This window comes from Cebus imitator, unplaced genomic scaffold (assembly GCF_001604975.1).
Source record: "Cebus imitator isolate Cc_AM_T3 unplaced genomic scaffold, Cebus_imitator-1.0 Scaffold313, whole genome shotgun sequence".
In the NCBI taxonomy this organism is placed as follows: domain Eukaryota; kingdom Metazoa; phylum Chordata; class Mammalia; order Primates; family Cebidae; genus Cebus; species Cebus imitator.
The window spans coordinates 456295-475771 of NW_016107628.1; the positions used below are offsets into that span (position 1 = coordinate 456295).

A 19477-nucleotide genomic window follows, 5' to 3' on the forward strand; every position below is an offset into this window, starting at 1 on the left:
TATGTGGAATTTGTACCTTTAGAAGGTTCTCTCCATATCTCCCTGTGGAAGCCAGAGGCCTTATTTGTCTCCCACTACTATCCTGAGGTCTCCAGAAGGGAAGGGGACTAGACCCTCCTTCTAATCTGACGCTTATCTTCCATTTGCAAGAAGGAAGATGGCTGGGCACTCTGGCTCATGCCTGTAATCCAGCACTTTGGGAGGCTAAGGCAGGGTGATTGCTTGAGCCTAGGAGTTCAAGACCAGCCTGGGCAACATAGCAAGACCCTGTCTCTATTTAAAAAAATAGAAGAAGAAGGAAGAATGAGAGAGTCAAAGTTAGTGGCCTGTCATTTCCATCTGTCCTGTGTGCTCAAAGAGGAGGGGATGTAGAACTTACCTCTAATCTGATGCTTAGCTCCCATTTGAAAGAAAGAAGAATGAAGTAATCAGGGTTGTGGCAGCAGCAGCTTAGGAAAAGACAGCAGGCTGTTTTATCTGAATTGGAGTTTTTGATGTCATTTTGTCACTGTGAGGTAGCTCCTATTTTGGCAGTCTTCTCCCACAACTATCACCCTTCTTCCTCACTGGAGGCAGGGAACAAGGTAAATGGTTGTGTTCTAGATTCAACAGAATAAAGTGCTTGAATGGCTTAAAATGTTAATTTGCCCAGGCACGGTAGCTCACACCTGTAATTCTAGCACTTTGGGAGGTCGAGCCTGGCAGATCGCTTGAGCTTGGGAGTTGGAGACCAGCTTGGTTAACATGGCAAAACCCCATCTCTACAAATAAATACGAAAATTAGCTGGGTGTGGTGATTCGTGCCTGCGGTCCCAGCTACTCATGAGGCTGAGGTTGGGGGATTGCTTGAGCATGGGAGGCAGAGGTTGTAGTGTGCCAAGGTCATGCCTCTGCACTCCAGCCTAGGTGACAAGAGTGTGACCGTGTTTCCAAAAAAAAAAAAAAAATTACCCAATTTTTGTTTTTCCCCTAGGATATATCCCCTGGGGCAGCTGGTGGGGCTGAAGATGGTTTCTTTGTGCCCCCAACCAAGGGAACAAGTCCAACTCAGGTAAGCAGGAAGAAACCCTGCAGGGATGAGTGACTAATACTTGATTTGTGTATAACAGGTATTGGCTACTTTTCTGCTATAGTTATGGAGGAGAATAGAGAAGGGACAAAGTTTTACTTGGCTTGGGTTTTTTGTTTCTCGTTAGATCTGGTGTAATAACTCTCAGCTTCCAGTGGATCACATCCTGGCAGGCTCTTTTGAAACAGCCATGCGGGTAAGTAACCTTAGCTTTTCCTCTTGAGTGTGCGTAGCCCAGGGTCCCAGGGAAATGGCTGACTCATTTTAATCAAGTGAAATAATCCTACCCATGAGGGCAGAGGTGTGTATTTATCATGAAAGCTCTTGGTCTTATTTAAGTACACTTGTCTTCCTGTTACCTGCCTTCCACTTGGCCTAGTAATCTCTTAGGGCAGATCCTTCAGTCGTCTTCACCCATTTATAGCTCACTTTCTGGCTCACATCAGTGAGATAAGTACCCTCTCCCAAGCAGGGATCAGTTTAGAACACTAAGCTAGTATTATAATAACAGCAATAATGATAACACTGCAATAACTGCTAATGTTTATTTAATGTTCACTGTGTGCTAGGCACTATCCTAAGTAATAGGTATTATTAAATGAAGTAGGTCTTACAATTAAGTGTATTTTACTGATGAGGAAACTTGAACAGAGAAGTTAATTACCTTGCCCAAGGAAAAGTAAGTTGGTTTTGTTTTTTTTTCCCCAAAAGAGATTAGCATTTGAGAAAAGTAGGTTTTTATGCGGCAAAGCCAAAATGCTTGTTTCTTTCCTTCTTTTCCAGCTTCTTCATGACCAAGTAGGGGTAATCCAGTTTGGCCCCTACAAGCAACTGTTCCTACAGACATATGCCCGAGGCCGTACAACCTATCAGGCTCTGCCCTGCCTGCCCTCCATGTATGGCTATCCTAATCGCAACTGGTAAGGCCCCTTGCTCTTTGCTGTCATCCTTTCCAAGTTGTGGTCAATATTTCAGATGGTTGCCTCAGTGACATAGTCAGAATTCTCTCACAGTTAGGGTTTCCCAGTAGAAAAGATCTTTGGGCCAGGCACAGTGGCTCACACCTGTAATCCCAGCACTTTAGGAGGCTGAGGGAGGCAGATCACCTGAGGTTGGGAGTTCGAGACCAGTCTGTCCAACATGGAGAAACCCCGTCTCTACTGAAGAAAAAAAAAAAAAAAAAGCCGGGTGTGGTGGCATGTGCCTGTAATCCCAGCCACTCGGGAGGCTGAGGCAGGAGAATCACTTGAACTCGGGAGGCAGAGGTTGTGGTCAGCCAAGACTGTGCCACTGCACTCCAGCCTGGGCAACAAGAGCAAAACTCTGTCTCAAAAAAAAAAAAAAGAAGAAGAAAAAGTCTGTCACTCTATGCAGTTTGGTTTACACCTGCTGTCATCCTCTTCCCCAGCTACTTTGACAGGAGACAGAGGGTAGCTGAAAGGACGTTTGCCAGAAAAGGAAGTTGGATCCTAGGTGGCTACTCACTGTCCTGTCTTCTTCCTACTTTTCCCTTTCCAGGAAGGATGCAGGGCTGAAGAATGGTGTACCAGCTGTGGGCCTGAAGCTTAATGACCTCATCCAACGGTTGCAGCTGTGCTACCAGCTCACCACAGTTGGCAAATTTGAGGAGGCTGTGGAAAAATTCCGTTCCATCCTTCTCAGTGTGCCACTTCTTGTTGTGGACAATAAACAAGAGATTGCAGAGGTAGGAGGGTCTAGCCACTGTCCCAATCCTGGGTACTCCCACATTCTTGTCTCTGTATCCTGACCTTCTGCCCCTCTACAGGCCCAGCAGCTCATCACCATTTGCCGGGAGTACATTGTGGGTTTGTCCATGGAGATAGAAAGGAAGAAGCTGCCCAAAGAGACTCTAGAACAGCAGAAGCGCATCTGCGAGGTAAGATTTATAGGACTCGGGCCGGGTGCGGTGGCTCACACCTGTAATCCTAGCACTTTGGGAGGCCGAGGCGGGTGGATCATGAGGTCAAGAGATCGAGGCCATCGTGGTCAACATGGTGAAACCCCGTCTTTACTAAAAATACAAAAATTAGCTGGGCATGGTGGTACGCACCTGTAGTTCCACCTACTCGGGGGGCTGAGGCAGGAGAATTGCTTGAACCCAGGAGGCGGAGGTTGTGCTGAGCCGAGATCACGCCATTGCACTCCAGCCTGGGTAACGAGTGAAACTCCATCTCAAAAAAAAAAAAAAAAGATTTATAAGACTCTGAGCACAACAGAGACATCTTCCTTTTACTTTCCAGTAGGTTTGAATTAGGTTTGAATTCTTTAATTGCAAACCCAGATCTGACTGGGGAGGAGAAATTTGGGCCCTTCATTTCTATGAGGGGAGGAAACATTTCTTCACCCTACTTCCTCATCTCACCAGTCCTCCATACCTAGGAGGTAGAAGACCTCTCTGATTTATAGTCCATCCTGTGTTGTGTTGTGTTTTTTATGCATGTGTGGCAGCTTAGAAATGACCTCTACCAGGTGTAGCATCAGCCTGGCATGTGTTCCTCTTTCTGTCCACCAGATGGCAGCCTATTTCACCCACTCAAACCTGCAGCCTGTGCACATGATCCTCGTGCTGCGTACAGCTCTCAACCTCTTCTTCAAGCTCAAGAACTTCAAGACAGCTGCCACCTTTGCTCGGCGCCTGCTGGAACTTGGGCCCAAGCCTGAGGTGGCACAGCAGGTAGATGGAACTCCCTCAGTGACCATAGGGAAGCCAGATCAGCTCTTACATGCAGGGAGGAGACCAAGGTCCTTGCCTCTAAAACAAAGCAATAAATAGCAACATTCAACAGAAAGAGCCAACAGAATGCTACCCTCTGTTTGCTTCCTGACCTGGTGCTTCCTTTGTTCCTGGAAAATTAATTAATAGTTTACTGAGACGTGGCACTCGTGTAAGAGTGCCCTGCAACCTAGAATAGCTCCACTATAGCTGAAAGTAACCCCCAGCCCTGTCATTAAGCTCCAGATAACCCATCACAACCACAAACCTTCACATACACATCCCATTACTTGTGTGCTCCAAATGCATTATTTTTGGGTGATGGAAGTCTGTTTTAACCCTTTCTAGGACCTGACCCCGACAATCTCCAGAGTTGGTGAAGGAATGTGGGTCTAGATTATGGAGCCACTTTTGTATCAAGAAGGGGAAAGTTCAATACAATAGGAATGGTGATTGTTAACCCTTCACATACATCCAGTACAGAGGTTGGGACCTCTTGTTGTATCTGTACTAGGTGAAAAGTACATCAACGGAACTAACAAACCATGGTGATGGGATCCTTTGACGAGTTTGTCTGGAGCTTTCTGTCCTTCTAAATAAAATACTCCTTCCTTCCCCTAGACCCGAAAAATCCTGTCTGCCTGTGAGAAGAATCCTACAGATGCCTACCAGCTCAATTATGACATGCACAACCCCTTTGACATCTGTGCTGCATCGTATCGGCCCATCTACCGTGGAAAGCCAGTGGAGAAGTGTCCACTCAGTGGGGCCTGCTACTCCCCTGAGTTCAAAGGTCAAATCTGCAGGGTCACCACAGTAAGTACCGTCTTCAAATGTATCTAGGATATTGAGGGAAGGGGAAAGAGAAAGAAACATGGTGGTCCTTTTTTTCCTCTTATGTTTGTCCCCAGCTCCCTGAGGCAGTGACACTGGAGAAAGCTAGAGCTTCTCCCCACTGCTTTTTGCCAATCAGTGGCAAATACCCCAATACCTGTCTCCTATGCTCATTGAGGGGTATGGGGAATAAGTTTTCTAGGATTCTCAATCACAAATCTCTAACTTGTTTCTCTGTTTGCTCTTCTGCAGGTGACAGAGATTGGCAAAGATGTGATTGGTTTAAGAATCAGTCCTCTGCAGTTTCGCTAAGGCCCCCTTTGTGTGCATGGATCAGTCACCATATGTTACCCCTAAAGAATGTCTCTATATCCTCTTCCTAATAGCACCCTCCCACTGCAGCTGCTCTTTGGATTTAGGTCTCTCTACCCTAAAACCTAGTATCCTTGACTCTTTTTCTATGGAAAATCTAAATGTCTAAACTTGATTTTTTTGAGGTCTTCTCAACTTGTCTATAGTTGTGCCTACAATTGGCCTTGCCTTTCCAACTTAAATCTTTCAAGGAACAAATGAAAACTCTGGGCTGGGTGCAGTGGCTCATGCCTATAATCCCAGCACTTTGGGAGACTGGGGCAGGCAGATCATTTGAGGCTTGGCCAACATGGTGAAACCCTGTCTCTAACAAAAATACAAAAATTAGCCTGACTTGGTGGTGTGCACCTGTAGTCCCAGCTACTTGGGAGGCTGAGGCATGAGAATCACATGAACCTAGGAGGTGGAGGTTGCAGTAAGCTGAGATCACACCATTTAACTCCAGCCTGGGTGACAGAGCAAGACTCTGTCTCAAAAAAAAAAAAAAAAACTCTGTGACGGATATTTGTTTAGTAAGTCCCTTCAGTATTTATCCCTCCTCTCCACATAGGAGCTTTCTTTCCTGTCAGCTAGAAAGGAACAGGATGTAATAACTAAGATACCATTTTTGATTAGGCCACACCAACTCAGTCATCTCCCATTTTCCTTAAACATTTAAATTCCCAGGCAGGTACCTCTGTGTACTCAGAAATTTAAGGTCTGAGAAGAAGTTACTTGGTTTTCCAAAATGCACACTGCTGGTTATTGATTTGTTCTTTACAACTATTATTCTCATGTTTTGTTTCTCATCTAAATAAATCTCTACGAGAGCTGCTTGACTTGCCATTTATTTCCTGGACACTCTGATGTTCTTGTTCACCCCATGCAGGTACCCCACCAAAGCACCTATCTTCCTTCTAATAATAATTTTTAATTACAAAAGTAATAAACATCCACTATTGGAAAAAGAAAAGCTAGCCGAGCATGATGGCAGGTGCCTGTAATCCCAGCTACTCGGGAGGCTAAGGCAGAGAATTGCTTGAACCCGGGAGGCAGAGGTTGCAGTGAGCTGAGATAGCGCCACTGCACTCCAGCCTGGGCCATAGAGTGAGACTCCATCTCAAAAAAAAAAAGAAAAACACATATTTTTCATAGGATATATATGAGGATCTAAACTACTGTGAAAATGATAGAAAGCAAGTAGCTCCCCTGTTCTGTTTTTGATTGCAGCCTTTTATCTCTTGCTAATTATAGCAGTATTTATTGAGCACCTGCCATGTGTCTGTCACTGTTCTAAATATTTTACATGTAATACACAGATAAAAGAATAGTACATTATATTACAATGATCACATTGACAATACAATATTTTGCTTGTCATATGCTAAGAATAATTGGGTAGAGTGATGTACTGTGCCTTTGATTAAAATACGTACTTTTTTGCATTTAAAATTCATGTTTTCAATAAATAATAAATGCATATAGCTCAAAAATCAGTAAATATAAAAAGCTGTCTGTGACAAATCTTTCCACCCTTTCATCAGCATCCAGTTCCTATCACCTTGCCCAAAACAAGTAACCATTGTTACCAGCTTTCTTATATTCTTGCAGAAATTTTTTATGTATATACAAGTAGATCTGACTATGCCATTCTCTGTCCTCCTTTATAAACAAATGAAAGCATACTATTTAACAATTTTGTACCTTTGTTTTTTTCATTTAACATTTTCGGTATTTTCTCATATCAATATATTCAGGAGCTTCACTTTGGTTTTACTTCTCTTTATAGTACACATTGTATTTTTTTTAGCTTTATCAAGAGTTGCTTTTTTAAACAGCATCCCTAAACTAAGGCTGCCTTCTCAAAAATGTACATGCTATAATGACATAAGTTTACAAATTAAATTACAAAATTAATGTGGCACACAAAAACATATTGCTAACTGAGGGATAATGGAAAAACTAGACAGTTCCTGCCTCTTGATTCTTCCGTAATCAGGGAAACAAGATGGATATATGTGAAATAATTGTGAATTCCAGGCAAGAATTAGAAGTTGTTCAATAAACTGGGGAGAGCCATTAAATCCTTAAGGAAGAGAGTCATATGAAAGTGCTATGAAATACTGTTATTCAGCAGTATTCGCTATACATTAGAAAGGCAGAAAGAGCAGTCAGTACGTCAGTAAATACAGAGATGAGATGTTAGGAATGTTGGTAGTAAAAACAGAAAAGCAGAAACACGTTGAAGAAATAATGCAAAGAAAGAATCATGCTTGTTTTTTACTCCATTTTAATTAATGTTTTTTAATTAACATGCTTGTATTACATTAATTTAAAGTCAATTGAGTGTAGTGGCTCACACCTGTAATCCCAGTACTTTGGGGGGCCAAGCTGGGCCTATCACTTGAGGTCAGGAGTTCAAGACCAGCCTGACCAACCTGGTGAAACCCCATCTCTACTAAAAATACAAAAATTAGCTGGGTAGTCCCAGCTACTCCGGTACCTGAGACAGGAGAATCACTTGCGTGGAGGCTACAGTGAGCCAAAATTGCACCACTGCACTCCAGCCTGGGCAACAATGAAACTCTGTTTCAAAAAATAAAGCCAATAGAGATGCCTGTTGATAGACAAGTTTTTTTTTTTTTTTTTTTAGTGCTTGTTATAGCTATAGCCATATTGGAGACACACATTTAAGCAGTTTGAAGTTGAATGAGAAAGTTAGCCTGGAATAAATTATGTTGCAGGTGTTGGGGGGGAAAAGGTTCATCAGTCAAGGATTTGATTACAGAAGTTTAGAATTGTAAAGGACTTAGAAGGTGATTTAATGGCAGAATTAGGGCTGAAATTTAGGTTTTATAACTTTCGGTTAAATACATTTTTATCCCAAAACACACTGCTTGTGGTTGGAGGAAAACCGGTTTTACACAGATATTATCTTACAAGTCTGTGCCCTATCTGTGAAGGACAAAGGGCCTGATCCCGTGCCTGATGCAGTACTTAAATGTGTTTAGAAAGCTAAGAATGAAAATGATGAGGCGACTTAACACATTATTTTTTTCATTTAAAATTATTACCTTGTATCATACTTACTGTGTGTATATCTCATCGTGCGTCCAGCTCACCCCCAGTTAGCTACCTTACAGCAGAGGCTGGTCCTGATTTATCCCCCTATTCTCGCTGTGCCCAGCACAAGACCTTAACAGTAGGTGCTCTCTAAGTGCTAAATCAGATTTGTATGTGAAACAGTTGCTACATTCTGACAGATCTCAATAGAACAATTCCAAAAGAGGAAAGGCAAGTCTAGAGTTACCTCTATCTGAGTATCCCCATGTTCACTCAGTTGGAGGTTGGGTTCTGGGTGGAGAAAAGGAGATAGACCAGGGAAAAGAAGTCTTTTACAACTACATTTGAATTTCCCTCCTGCTCAGTTTGAGGACTCAGAAGCTCTCTCTTTCTAACATTGAGTTCTAAGTTCCTGGCCCTGTGTCCTTTAATCAAACAGTTCTAATAGAAAATAGGAAATGAGAGATGCCACAAGATTGGGCAGACAAATATGCCTGATTAGGGACTGGGAGAGCAGAGTGGCCAATGAGTGCCTACTAAGTTTTAAGCCCTAGCCTAGGAGTTGGGCTTTGCAGCAGTGAAGACAACAGACGAAAAATCTTTGCATTCATAGTGCTTAAATTCTGCAGAGTGGGGGAGCGGAAAATAAACAAGTACAGTAGATAGTAAGAATGTCAGATAGTGTTCAATGTTAGCAAGAAAAGGAATGGGAATGGCCAAGGAAAGCGTTTCAGAGAAGATAACATTTGAGTGAAATAATGAAGCGAGGCCGGGAGCGGTGGCTCACGCCTGTAAATCCCAGCACTTTGGAAAGCTGAGGTGGGCGGATCACCTGAGGTCAGGAGTTCGAGACCAGCCTGGCCAACCACCCTGCCCAACATAGTGAAATCCCTGTCTCTACTAAAAATACAAAAATTTGCCGGACGTGGTGCCGCACGCCTGTAATTCCAGCTAATTGGGAGGCTGAGGCAGGAAAATAGCTTGAACCCGCGAGGCTGAGGCTGCAATAAGCCGAGATGGCGCCGCTGCACTCCAGCCTGGGCGACAGAGCGAGACTCCATGTCAAAAAAAAAAAAAAAAAAAAAAAAAGGGAGAGAAAGTGGTATGTTACTTACCGTTAACTGTCTTCTCAATTATATACGTATAGATGGTGGTTATTTGTAGGCAGTTTGTCCCATCTGGCCTACTCACACAGATCAGGAAAAAATAATGAAAGAGCTTCGCCAGGTAATTTGGGACTCTGGGCCTCTAAAACCAGGCAGAAAATAACAGTATTTTATCCCTAATTCTATGGTTCTCAGGCGAAAGGGGGAAAATATCCAAAACACAGTAAGTGAAAGCTTCCTGGCCCTTTAAAAATGGCGGTTCTGCACTGGCCAACAATTCCATTGGTTGTCCGAGGCAGAAGAGGGCGGGAGCGAAGGGGCGGGGGGCGTGGCGGCGCCGAGGGGGTCCCGCCTCCTACGGCAAGTCAGAGGTAGCAAGATGGCCGCCGCTGAGGAAGATTGTGGTGTCGCGGCCGAAACGGACAGGGAATTGGAGGAGCTTCTGGAAAGTAAGAGCTCATAGTGGGAAGAACCCGAAGCGGGCAGGTGTGAGGACCCATTCGGGAGGTTAAGTTAAACTGAGATATTAGGGAAGGGGCGGGAGAGGCTCTCCAAAGGCTAGATGGGGGCGGAGAGTGACCGCGAGCCCCCCAAAAATCTCTGGGTCATCCTGCCCCACCTCCGCGACTAGAGCTGGGGAGCTCACCAGGGGTCCCTCAGTGTTCTAGATTGTGGATCTTAACGCAGGGTGGCGTTTCACGATACCTCTCCAAACTCCTCTTTCTTTAGGTTACTAAGTTTTTAAAGTCCAACTTCCCTCCCTTCAGCAGCGGCAGCAGCATTTGGTTCTTGTTGGGTAGCGAACCACATATATTATCTGATTGCTTATATTAACTCCCAGCAAGCTCGTGGCCCGTCCTTCTGTGGCTCGTCCTGTCTTCCTTAGCACGAAAGACACTTTTCTCCTCCTAGTCCTTTTTTCGTTCTCTCGCTAGGCCCCTTACAGTTCTTTCATCTTGTCAGTAGCTCAAGCGGACTCCTTTCCCTTATTTTGAAACCGAGGATGTGGTGATTTCAGGGGAAAGCAGTTCACCCTCCTGAAAGACGGTTGATGTTTTCTTAGCATTATTCTCCGCTCCCCTGTTGGTTTCCTGCCCAGAGTGGGGCCGGTGCCCTCTCCCTAGGCCTGGCAAGCAGAATGGTGGTGAGGACACAGGCTTTTCAGGGCAGAGGTGAATTTGTAATCTCTAGTTCAGTCACAGAGATGTGGGCAGGCAGAAAAATAAACTGAAACCCTGAGGAGTGCCAAATGACTGTGTGAATTAGTGTATGGTTATCTGCAGAGATCAGGCCAAAGGGAGCTCTAGGAGGTTGTGGGGGAGCACTAAAATGGAGAATAAGAGAAGAGGGTTTAATGCTTTCACATGGAGTGCAGTATGTAGTCCCTCAGTCTGTGCAGGTACCAGTACCTACAGGAAGCTGGGGGGGATCTTGTGCTTTCTCACCAAGTTATTCCTTTTAGAGCTCCAGACTGAGTTCAGAGGGATGAGGACATAGGTGTTCTCTACTCTTGTTGGGTATTTGTATGAGATTTTAGGGAATCATTAGGGTATGGCAAGGGAGACACTATAAATGGAGATATCTCTGCAGAACTTTTTAATCCCCTCCTCCCAGCTCTGAGATGGACACTTGTTTGCCTTAAGGGATTTCTTGCCTTTGCTCACAGTGAATTAGATAATCCAGAGGGAAGTAGGTGGCTCATTGAGGGTGGTTCGGGGACGTGGAGGACTCGAGGAAAATTGAGGAAAGTTGGCAATTTGAAAAATCATAGTCCTAATGCTTTGCCCAGAAACCACCCAGCCTTGCTTGCATCCTTATCTATCATCAACACACACACCATGTCTCTTGTCTCTGAAGGTGCTCTTGATGATTTCGATAAAGCCAAACCCTCCCCAGCACCCCCTTCTACCACCACGGCCCCTGATGCTTCGGGGCCCCAGAAGAGATCGCCAGGAGACACTGCCAAAGTATAAATTCCGCCCCAATTAAGGGATGGGGAGGGGATGGGGATGCAGCTCTGAGCAGAGGTTGGGCAGGCCCCTATGGGCCAGAGGGGAACGGGGGAGGGTAACTTGGCCTCACATTGGTGAGTGCTTTTGCCAGCCTCAGTCCTTGTGAAATAAAGACTTGAGGTTGAGCAGAGGAATCTCAAGAGAGTTCCTTGAAAAAAGAGGAGGTTTAAATGGTTGGATTGGTATGCCATCTCACACCCTCCTTCAATGGCTAGATGCCTTTTTTGCTATCCTCATTAGGAGCAGTAGTTAGGAATGTCCAGTGGAAGTGGGTAGGAGGGAGGTGCTGCCTGTGGCTTCTGTCAGAGGCCAGGTACAGTGTAGTCCTAAGTAAGAAACACATTTTAGCCACCCTTCCCCTGCAGGATGCCCTCTTCGCTTCCCAAGAGAAGTTTTTCCAGGAACTATTCGACAGTGAACTGGCTTCCCAAGCCACTGCAGAGTTCGAGAAGGCAATGAAGGAGTTGGCTGAGGAAGAGCCCCACCTGGTGGAGCAGTTCCAAAAGCTCTCGGAGGCTGCAGGGAGAGTGGGTGAGGAGACCCCTGATAAACAGAAATATCTGAACAGACTCTTAAGTCTTTGGTGCTTGAAAACACCAGAAACCTTAGTAAAGTTGATAGCAATCATGACGTCACAACCATGGGATGAGGAAATGCAATGGGAGAAGGGATGGGAACCCCTCTTAATGAAGAGGTGTGAGATAGGTTGGAAAGCAATAGAAAAGATTATTCAAAACTGACCGTTTGAAAAGTCCCAGTGTTATTGTGGGTGTCATCATGGAGAATAAACTGAAACAGAGTTATTGTATTAAATAGATTTATGAAAAGACTATGAAGATAACCATAGAGTTTTCAAGATTTGGAGTGATCATGATTCACCAGTAAATGCTTCATATCCAAGCAGTTAACCAGTTTAGGCAAGAAAGCAATTAAACTCCTAAATGACCTTGGCTTTTTTTTTTTTTTTTTTAATCTTTCCTAGGCAGTGATATGACCTCCCAGCAAGAATTTACTTCTTGCCTAAAGGAGACACTAAGTGGATTAGCCAAAAATGCCACTGACCTTCAGGTGAGGAGAAAGTAGTAGGGGCCCACAAGGGGTCAACTCCCAGATACTTCTCCAGCAGAGTCTCAAAAGACAGGTGCTTTGGGTATCATCCCAAGTCTGTTCCTGTCTTATTGTTTTGTTACAGGCAAGTTTAGATAGTTTATCTTTCCCACCTGACAGAGTGCTGAGCATCCCAAGAAGGTACTGTACTTGCTCACCTCTTACTTGTCTTATCTAGAACTCAGGCATGTCAGAAGAAGAGCTGACCAAGGCCATGGAGGGGCTGGGCATGGATGAAGGGGATGGGGAAGGGAACATCCTCCCCATCATGCAGAGTATTATGCAGAACCTACTCTCCAAGGATGTGCTGTACCCATCACTGAAGGAGATCACAGAAAAGGTTTGTGAACTTCCATTTCTGCTTTTTCTCTTAATTCTCCCTCACATCAACTCCAATGGGCTACTTTTGTCTACTAAGAGCCTGCAGAAAGAGTAACTCGAGTGCACTTTTTTTTTCTTCTTTATTTATTTGAGGTGGGGAGAGTTGCAGAGTGGGGAGAGTTGTGTCTCTGAGAGAATAAAGCTGTCACACTGTATGTTGGGTATAAGGAGTATAATGTTTGGGGTATAAAAGGAAATCCTTCAGGTCTAGTTTTCTATAAACTGGTTCAAGACTCTGGGGTTGTTGTCTAATCAGTCTTGCATTTCTGACTTCATTTCTCAGCAAGAATTTGGTCAGGCACGGTGGCTCATGCTTGTAATCCCAGCACTTTGGGAGGCCGAGGTGGGTGGATCACTTGAGGTTAGGAGTTCGAGACCAGCCTGGCCAACATGGTGAAATCCTGTCTCTACTAAAAATACAAAAATGAGTCGGGTATAGTGGCTCACGCCTGTGGCTGCAGCTACTTGGGTGGTGGCAGGAGAATCACTTGAACCTGGGAGGCAGAGGTTGCAGTGAGCTGAGATTGCGTCACTATACTCCAGCCTGGGTGACAGAGCAAGACTCTGTCTCAAAAAGAAAAAGAGTTAACTGAGGATTTACTTATTGGCTTTGTGATGTGAACAGTGTAAGAGTAGTTTAAATGATGGTCCTTGCCATAAAAGAGCTTATAGTTTTGTGTGGTTGTGTCGTTTTGTTTTGTTTTGAGACAGGGTCTCATTCCAGCTGGAACACAGTGGCATGATCTTGGCTCACCACAGCTTCCCCATCTCAGGCTCAAGTGATCCTCCCACCTCAGCCTCCTGAGTGTGGGACTACAGGTGTGCGCCACTGTGCTTGGCCAATGTTTTAAAATTTTTTTGTAGAGATGAGTTCTCACTATATTGCTCAGGCTGGCCTCAAACTCCTGAGTTCAAGTGATCCTCCCACCTCAGCCTCCCAAAGTGCTGGGATTACAGATGTATAGTTTTACTGGAGAGACAAAATACAGGAATAGAAGCTTGTCAGTGACACAGGGAAATGTGGTTAAGTATGTAATGAATAGTACAGACCACAGGTCAGCAGACCAAGACCTGGGTGGGCCAAATCCAACTCTCTTGCAGATAATGGTTTTTATATTTTTAAAACCATTTGGAAAAAACTACAAAGCAAATATGCAACAGCCAAGCATGCTGGCTCCCTCCTATATAGTCCCAGCACTTTGGAAGGCCAAGGTGGACAGATTGCTTGAGCCCAGGAGTTCAAGACCAGCTTGAGCAACATGATGAATCCTGTCTCTACAAAATACAAAAAAATTAGCCAGGCACAGTGGTACACTCTTGTAGACCCAGCTACTTGGGGAGGCTGAGGTGGGAGGATCACTTGAGCCCAGGGAGATAAAGGCTGCAGTGAGTGGTGATCATGCCATCATACTCCAGCCTGGGTACTCTGTCTCAAAATAAAAGGAAAAAATACAGACACAACAGAGACCATATATGGCCCTCAAAGCCTAAAATATTCACTGTCTGGCCCTTTACAGAAGTTTACCAATCTCTGGTGACCATAAATGCTAACATGGCCAGGTGACCTGGTTGGAGTCAGTGCCACTTTTTGTGGTGAACTTATTTAGCTTTTCCTTTTTTTTTTTTTTTTTTTGAGACGGAGTTTCACTCTTGTTACCCAGGCTGGAGTGCAATGGCGCGATCTCGGCTCACCGCAACCTCTGTCTCCTGGGTTCAAGCAATTCTCCTGCCTCAGCCTCCCGAGTAGCTGGGACTACAGGCACACGCCACCATGCCCAGCTAATTTTTTGTATTTTTAGTAGAGACGGGGTTTCACCATGTTGACCAGGATGGTCTCGATCTCTTGACCTCGTGATCCACCCGCCTTGGCCTCCCAAAGTGCTGGGATTACAGGCTTGAGCCACCACGCCCGGCTAGCTTTTCCTTTTCCTACATCCCTTTCCCTTTCACATTTTAATCACATTGTTCTGATTATCAGTCCATATCCATTTTCACTTAATTCTTTTCCATCCATTCTCTCTTTTCTTAGTATCCAGAATGGTTGCAGAGTCATCGGGAATCTCTACCTCCAGAGCAGTTTGAAAAATATCAGGAGCAGCACAGTGTCATGTGCAAAATATGTGAGCAGTTCGAGGCAGAGACACCCACAGACAGTGAGACCACTCAAAAGGCTCGTTTTGAGATGGTGCTGGATCTTATGCAGCAGGTGAGACCTCTCGCTGTCTGTCCACTGGTGCTGTCCACTTAGGTATTCAGTGGAGGAGGTATCTGGGAAGGATGCTATACTGCTAGACCTAGGTGGAGGAGGGATCCTCTCTGGTGATCTCTCTCAGAAGAAATAGATCATTCATTAGATTCCTATTCTGGTATCCTCTGTTGTTTTCTGGACTTTTCTCTGTTTCATGTCCCATTTTCCTTATTTTCCAGCTACAGGATTTGGGCCATCCTCCAAAAGAGCTGGCTGGAGAGATGGTGAGTATGTCTTCTTTTTCACGATTTTAATCTGAGTCCCCAGTTTCCAGAATTCTTTAACCTCTCCTGATTCTACCTAAGGTGATAATTATGGCTACTGGGGATGGATCTTCAGAAGGTCTGTCCTAAAAAATGAGCAATTTTCTGAGTCCCTTCATCTCTTCTCCAGCCTCCTGGCCTCAACTTTGACCTAGATGCCCTCAATCTTTCGGGCCCACCAGGTGCCAGTGGCGAACAGTGTCTGATCATGTGAAACACAACACGTTTTCCTCTCTGAGTCCCAGCCATGGGGAACATCTGGAGTCAGCAGAACCATTGGGACCTGAGGCAGGAGTGTCATCTGCGGGAGAAGTCTGCCCGCTACCCTCTGTCATCCCATTCAAGATTGTGCCATACCAGCTGAGGTTTTTCCTCTGTCTCTCTAGGAATAGGGTCTGTTTCACAGGCCATTTCTGTGACCCCTACTCCATTGTGGTTTCTGCCACTATCAAAGGTCCAGCTACCAGCCAGGTGAAGGAAGGCATCCTTTTTCGGGCATGCACTTTCTTTCCTTTCTCAAAATAATGTTATATGTGGCCACACTGATGTTCACCTTTATGCCCAGGGTCTTTGTGCCTTGTCTCTACTCCCTCTCTTGGATCTGGGGAGGAGGGACAGAGTCCTGTGACTCTGTATTTCTATAGTTCTCTTGGCAGAGACTTTGGAAATGGGGAGAAACAGCCTGGGCTGGGATTATAGGTCTGTCATTATGCTCTCTTGCCTTCAGACAGACCATTCTGAATTCTCTAAAGGGAAAGGGCTTTTGCATCTAATCACATAGAGTTGAAAGAGAAGCCTTAGGATTCTCCTCTCTCCAGGTGCTGAGCCCTCACCTCCCTGTTTCAGCCTGAGAACTCAAATTGTTACCCTGCTTCTTCCTATAATACTATGTGGTACAGGTGAACCCAGCCCCTGACCTTCCTCTATCCCCTGCCCATCCTCCCTCTTACCTCCTCTCTTTTTTAAACACCTGTTTATCCCAACCTTTTTGAGCTCAAGCTGTGATAAAGAAGGGCCCATCCTATTTTCCCCTCATCTGGTCCATCTGCCATTCTCAGTGACTCCCCCTCTTCCTGGCAGACACAAACCCAGTGTCAGGTCTGGGAAATGAATGGCTGTTCTTCCCCAGATACATTCTGACTTATTGAGATACATGATTCTCTTAGAATCCTGTCCCTTGGTTCAGGAAAGTAGCTTGGGAAAGGAGTAGGGGTATAGCTTGGGTCCCTTTTCCTACAAGGCCTCATGGGGCAGAATCTAATAAATATTCTGAGTGAGGAGTGTGGCCTGTTTTTCATTCAGGTCTTTTTCTGATCTTCCTTAGCTTCTGTAAGTTGCAGAGTGAGGAGTATTAGGAGACTAGATCTACATAATATTGCAATGCTGGGTTCCATCACCACCCACCTTCTGCAACTCAGTCTGCACCAGAGTTGGCCAAGGAGACTGGAGAACTTTCCTCATGTTCCCCTGAGTATTTCAATCTAGAAAGCCCTTCAGTTGGTATTATATTTTATATTTCACATTATTGTTAATAATGTTAGTAATATGTTTTCTAAATTATTTTTCTTTGAGCTGACCTGGCTTTTTTTCTGTGGCTCCCAGTGGGTCTGTGGACCTTGGCTGACATATATTGGTACAATGCTCTGGTCAGCCTAGTTGGGTGTCCTGGTTCACTCAGAAGATAGGTATCGGCAGAGCAAATTCACATTTGTTATGAGCCACTTTGAGCTCCTGACATGTCACTTGGCCCTAGGTTAAAACTTTTCACCACTTGAAGATCTTACATGTTCTATGTTCTTAAGGCCTCAGGCTACTTGGGATTTCGCAACTCCCGTCCCTTATCAGAGCATGGAAGAGCCTAGATCTGAATGTGAAATTTCTCTGTTCTGCAAGAGATGGGGAAAGTACAGGTAGACTTGTGATATAGTCATGGGGCCTGAGTATCAATATTTTCTCCTTAAAGCTCCAGCCAAAGACTAGACAAGGACAGAGGTGGGAGGGAAGAACAAAAGAGCCCTTCCCTATGAACCTCCTGTCCTGCCAGTTTTCTTTACAGATTCTCACTTCTGCTAGCCTGGTCAGGGCTTACTCCAGGAATCTAAATAGATGCCCTAGCCCACTTTAGCTTTATTCCCAAGGTACTCACTTTTGTTTTTATTGATTGAATGTGAGCAAGTTGACCTCGGGTCACACTTTGTTCCAAAAACACTACTGAAATTGTTCCAGTACTTGTGGTAGAGATATGGTACTCTAGGGCAGTCTTTCTCAAACTACGTATGGTAAAGGACCAGGTTTTTTGTTTTCCAATCCTTCAGTTATCAATACGCATTCCTGCTGCCCATGACAGGTACGGAGTTCACACTGTGCTGGCCGCCAGGCAAGTTTGACAGCACCCAAACTGGCCAGACTCTGTTCTGAAGGTTAAGTCCATTGATCATGTACTTGGATATCACAGCAATATTAAAGTGCTAAAAAGTTTTTAAACACTCTCAATTTCTAATTTATCATGTCACAGACTGGTTAAAAAAAAAAAAAAAGTGTTCACAGACCAGCACAAGTCTGCAAATCACCTTTGAGTAGCACTGTTCTGGGGCCCTCAGTCTCTCTAAAGATCCTAGCCAAACTGATACCTATCTGTACCTCTTGTTCTCTCTTATTTGAGAGTTTCATTTCCAGAGAACTTGTTCTTCAGCAAGAATGTGTCGCTAGTAAGGACATCTCTAGCATTTCTCTAACCTTCCTTTTCTGCTGCTTAAAAATAACGATTACAAAGCATAGGTTTAAGCTGTATATGAAATATTTATGTGGCTCTCAAACTTTAAAGGAGTTGCTCCTTTGTTCCAAAATTAAATGTGTTAGATAACAAATTTGTGATTGTATAGGTGGCTTTATGAATTAAGAATTGAATTCATACAGTCTTTGTGATAATTGGGACATTTTCCTGTGACTCTGGAAGATCTTGTCAAAGCCCTAGGAGGCAGTTATAATATGATGTTAAGATGGTTTTGGGGAGCTAGGACAAAACATTGGCCCATATTGAATGAAGTGGAGATGGCAGACCACACAAAAAAGGACCAAAAGACTTAGAGGAAGTGGGCATGCAAGAATGAATGTCATATAACACTGGTAAACCCACCAGCTGAGTGTATACCCCAGAAAGACCGGGGAATTTTTTTTTTTTTTGAGACAGAGTTTCACTCTTGTTACCCAGGCTGGAGTGCAGTGGCGCGATCTCAGCTTACTGCAACCTCCGCCTCCTGGTTCAAATAATTTTCCTGTCTCAGTCTCCCGAGTAGTAGTAAGGAGGTGCACGCCATCATGCCTGGCTAATTTTCTTTTTTTTTTTTTTTTGAGACTTAGTTTCACTCTTGTTACCCAGGCTGGAGTACAATGGCGTGATCTCGGCTCACCGCAACCTCCGCCTCCTGCCTCAACCTCCTGAGTAGCTGGGATTACAGGCACGCGCCACCATGCCCAGCTAATGTTTTGTATTTTTAGTAGAGGCGGGGTTTCACCATGTTGACCAGGATGGTCTCGATCTCTTGACCTCGTGATCCACCCGCCTCGGCCTCCCAAAGTGCTGGGATTATAGGCTTGAGCCACTGCGCCTGGCGAATTATTTTTTAATAAAGGCAATAGGAAATGCACTGATGAAGGGTCACCAACATCTTTGAGAAATTTAGAAGTGGCTATAGATTAAAGCTGATAGAAGTTGTAAAAGCTCTGTAGATTGAAGCTGATAGAAGATGTAAAAGAAACTGGTTTCCTAGTAGCAGTGGGGGAATGATAGGATCCTGGCATGCTTAACTCTCACAAGCAAGGTGAGTGAATTTCCTTAAGGGTAGCAAAGTCAAAGTGGAGATGGCTAATGGAATATGGGTGGTCCTAGGAGCAGTATAGATGGGTAACCAAGGAGAGTATTGCCTTACATATAAGAGAGATCAAGAATGGTTGAACAGAAGGCCGAAGTCAGAAACTTCAATGAAAAGTCCCAATTTCTTGTCCAGTTTCTAAGCCTGAGATAGTTCTTAGACTCATAAACTATCAGTGGAAAGAGCCATTTATCAGTTAATCATTGAGTGGAAAAGCACTGATCATCCTCTGCACTCACACCACAAAGAGCAACACAGAAGCCTTCTATAATCACTTGTGTGGAATTCCCTCCCCACAGCAAGCAAGCAGTTCTGTAGTGAATAACAGCTGGATATCCTCTAATTTACTTTAGTTCTGACACTGTCTACCTGGAGACAATGTCAGATCCCACAGGTTGAGCGATCAGTCACCTAGACTGTCTCCCCCAACTTCTGAT

The 19477-nt window shown here is 44.6% G+C and overlaps 2 protein-coding genes across 5 annotated transcripts in view; both read left to right on the top strand.

Moving 5' to 3' along the window:
- The window catches only part of COPA (COPI coat complex subunit alpha), a 52714-nt gene extending 46891 nt beyond the window's left edge, over positions 1–5823 (top strand). For both annotated transcript variants that reach the window (XM_017503609.1, XM_017503610.1), the window contains exons 26-33: positions 974–1051; positions 1197–1265; positions 1853–1989; positions 2588–2774; positions 2856–2966; positions 3603–3764; positions 4425–4619; positions 4890–5823. In XM_017503609.1, the coding sequence (XP_017359098.1) occupies positions 974–1051; positions 1197–1265; positions 1853–1989; positions 2588–2774; positions 2856–2966; positions 3603–3764; positions 4425–4619; positions 4890–4949 (999 nt within the window). In that variant the 3' untranslated portion in view covers positions 4950–5823. The remainder of the gene's footprint in view (positions 1–973; positions 1052–1196; positions 1266–1852; positions 1990–2587; positions 2775–2855; positions 2967–3602; positions 3765–4424; positions 4620–4889) is intronic.
- Positions 5824–9497: 3674 nt separating this feature from the next.
- Positions 9498–18031, top strand: PEX19 (peroxisomal biogenesis factor 19). 3 transcript variants are annotated; one of them, XM_017503629.2, is made up of 8 exons: positions 9498–9606; positions 11015–11124; positions 11535–11700; positions 12152–12237; positions 12455–12616; positions 14687–14863; positions 15085–15129; positions 15299–18031. In XM_017503629.2, exons 1-8 carry the CDS (start codon positions 9537–9539, stop codon positions 15380–15382), a joined length of 900 nt encoding a protein of 299 aa, XP_017359118.1. In that variant the 5' UTR covers positions 9498–9536; the 3' UTR covers positions 15383–18031. The 3 variants fall into 3 exon arrangements, with proteins under 3 accessions (XP_017359118.1, XP_017359119.1, XP_017359120.1); XM_017503630.2 differs by having other exon boundaries at positions 15351–18031; XM_017503631.2 differs by lacking the exon at positions 11015–11124 and having other exon boundaries at positions 9513–9606.
- Positions 18032–19477: the final 1446 nt, after the last annotated feature.

What these genes read in the sequence shown, in the direction of transcription:
- PEX19 (XM_017503629.2), top strand. Translation starts at nt 9,537, where the DNA reads ATGGCCGCCGCTGAGGAAGATTGTGGTGTCGCGGCCGAAACGGACAGG. An exon ending in ATTGGAGGAGCTTCTGGAAA is followed by an intron (nt 9,607 to 11,014) that starts GTAAGAGCTCAT and finishes TTGTCTCTGAAG; the next exon opens with GTGCTCTTGATGATTTCGAT. An exon ending in CGCCAGGAGACACTGCCAAA is followed by an intron (nt 11,125 to 11,534) that starts GTATAAATTCCG and finishes CTTCCCCTGCAG; the next exon opens with GATGCCCTCTTCGCTTCCCA.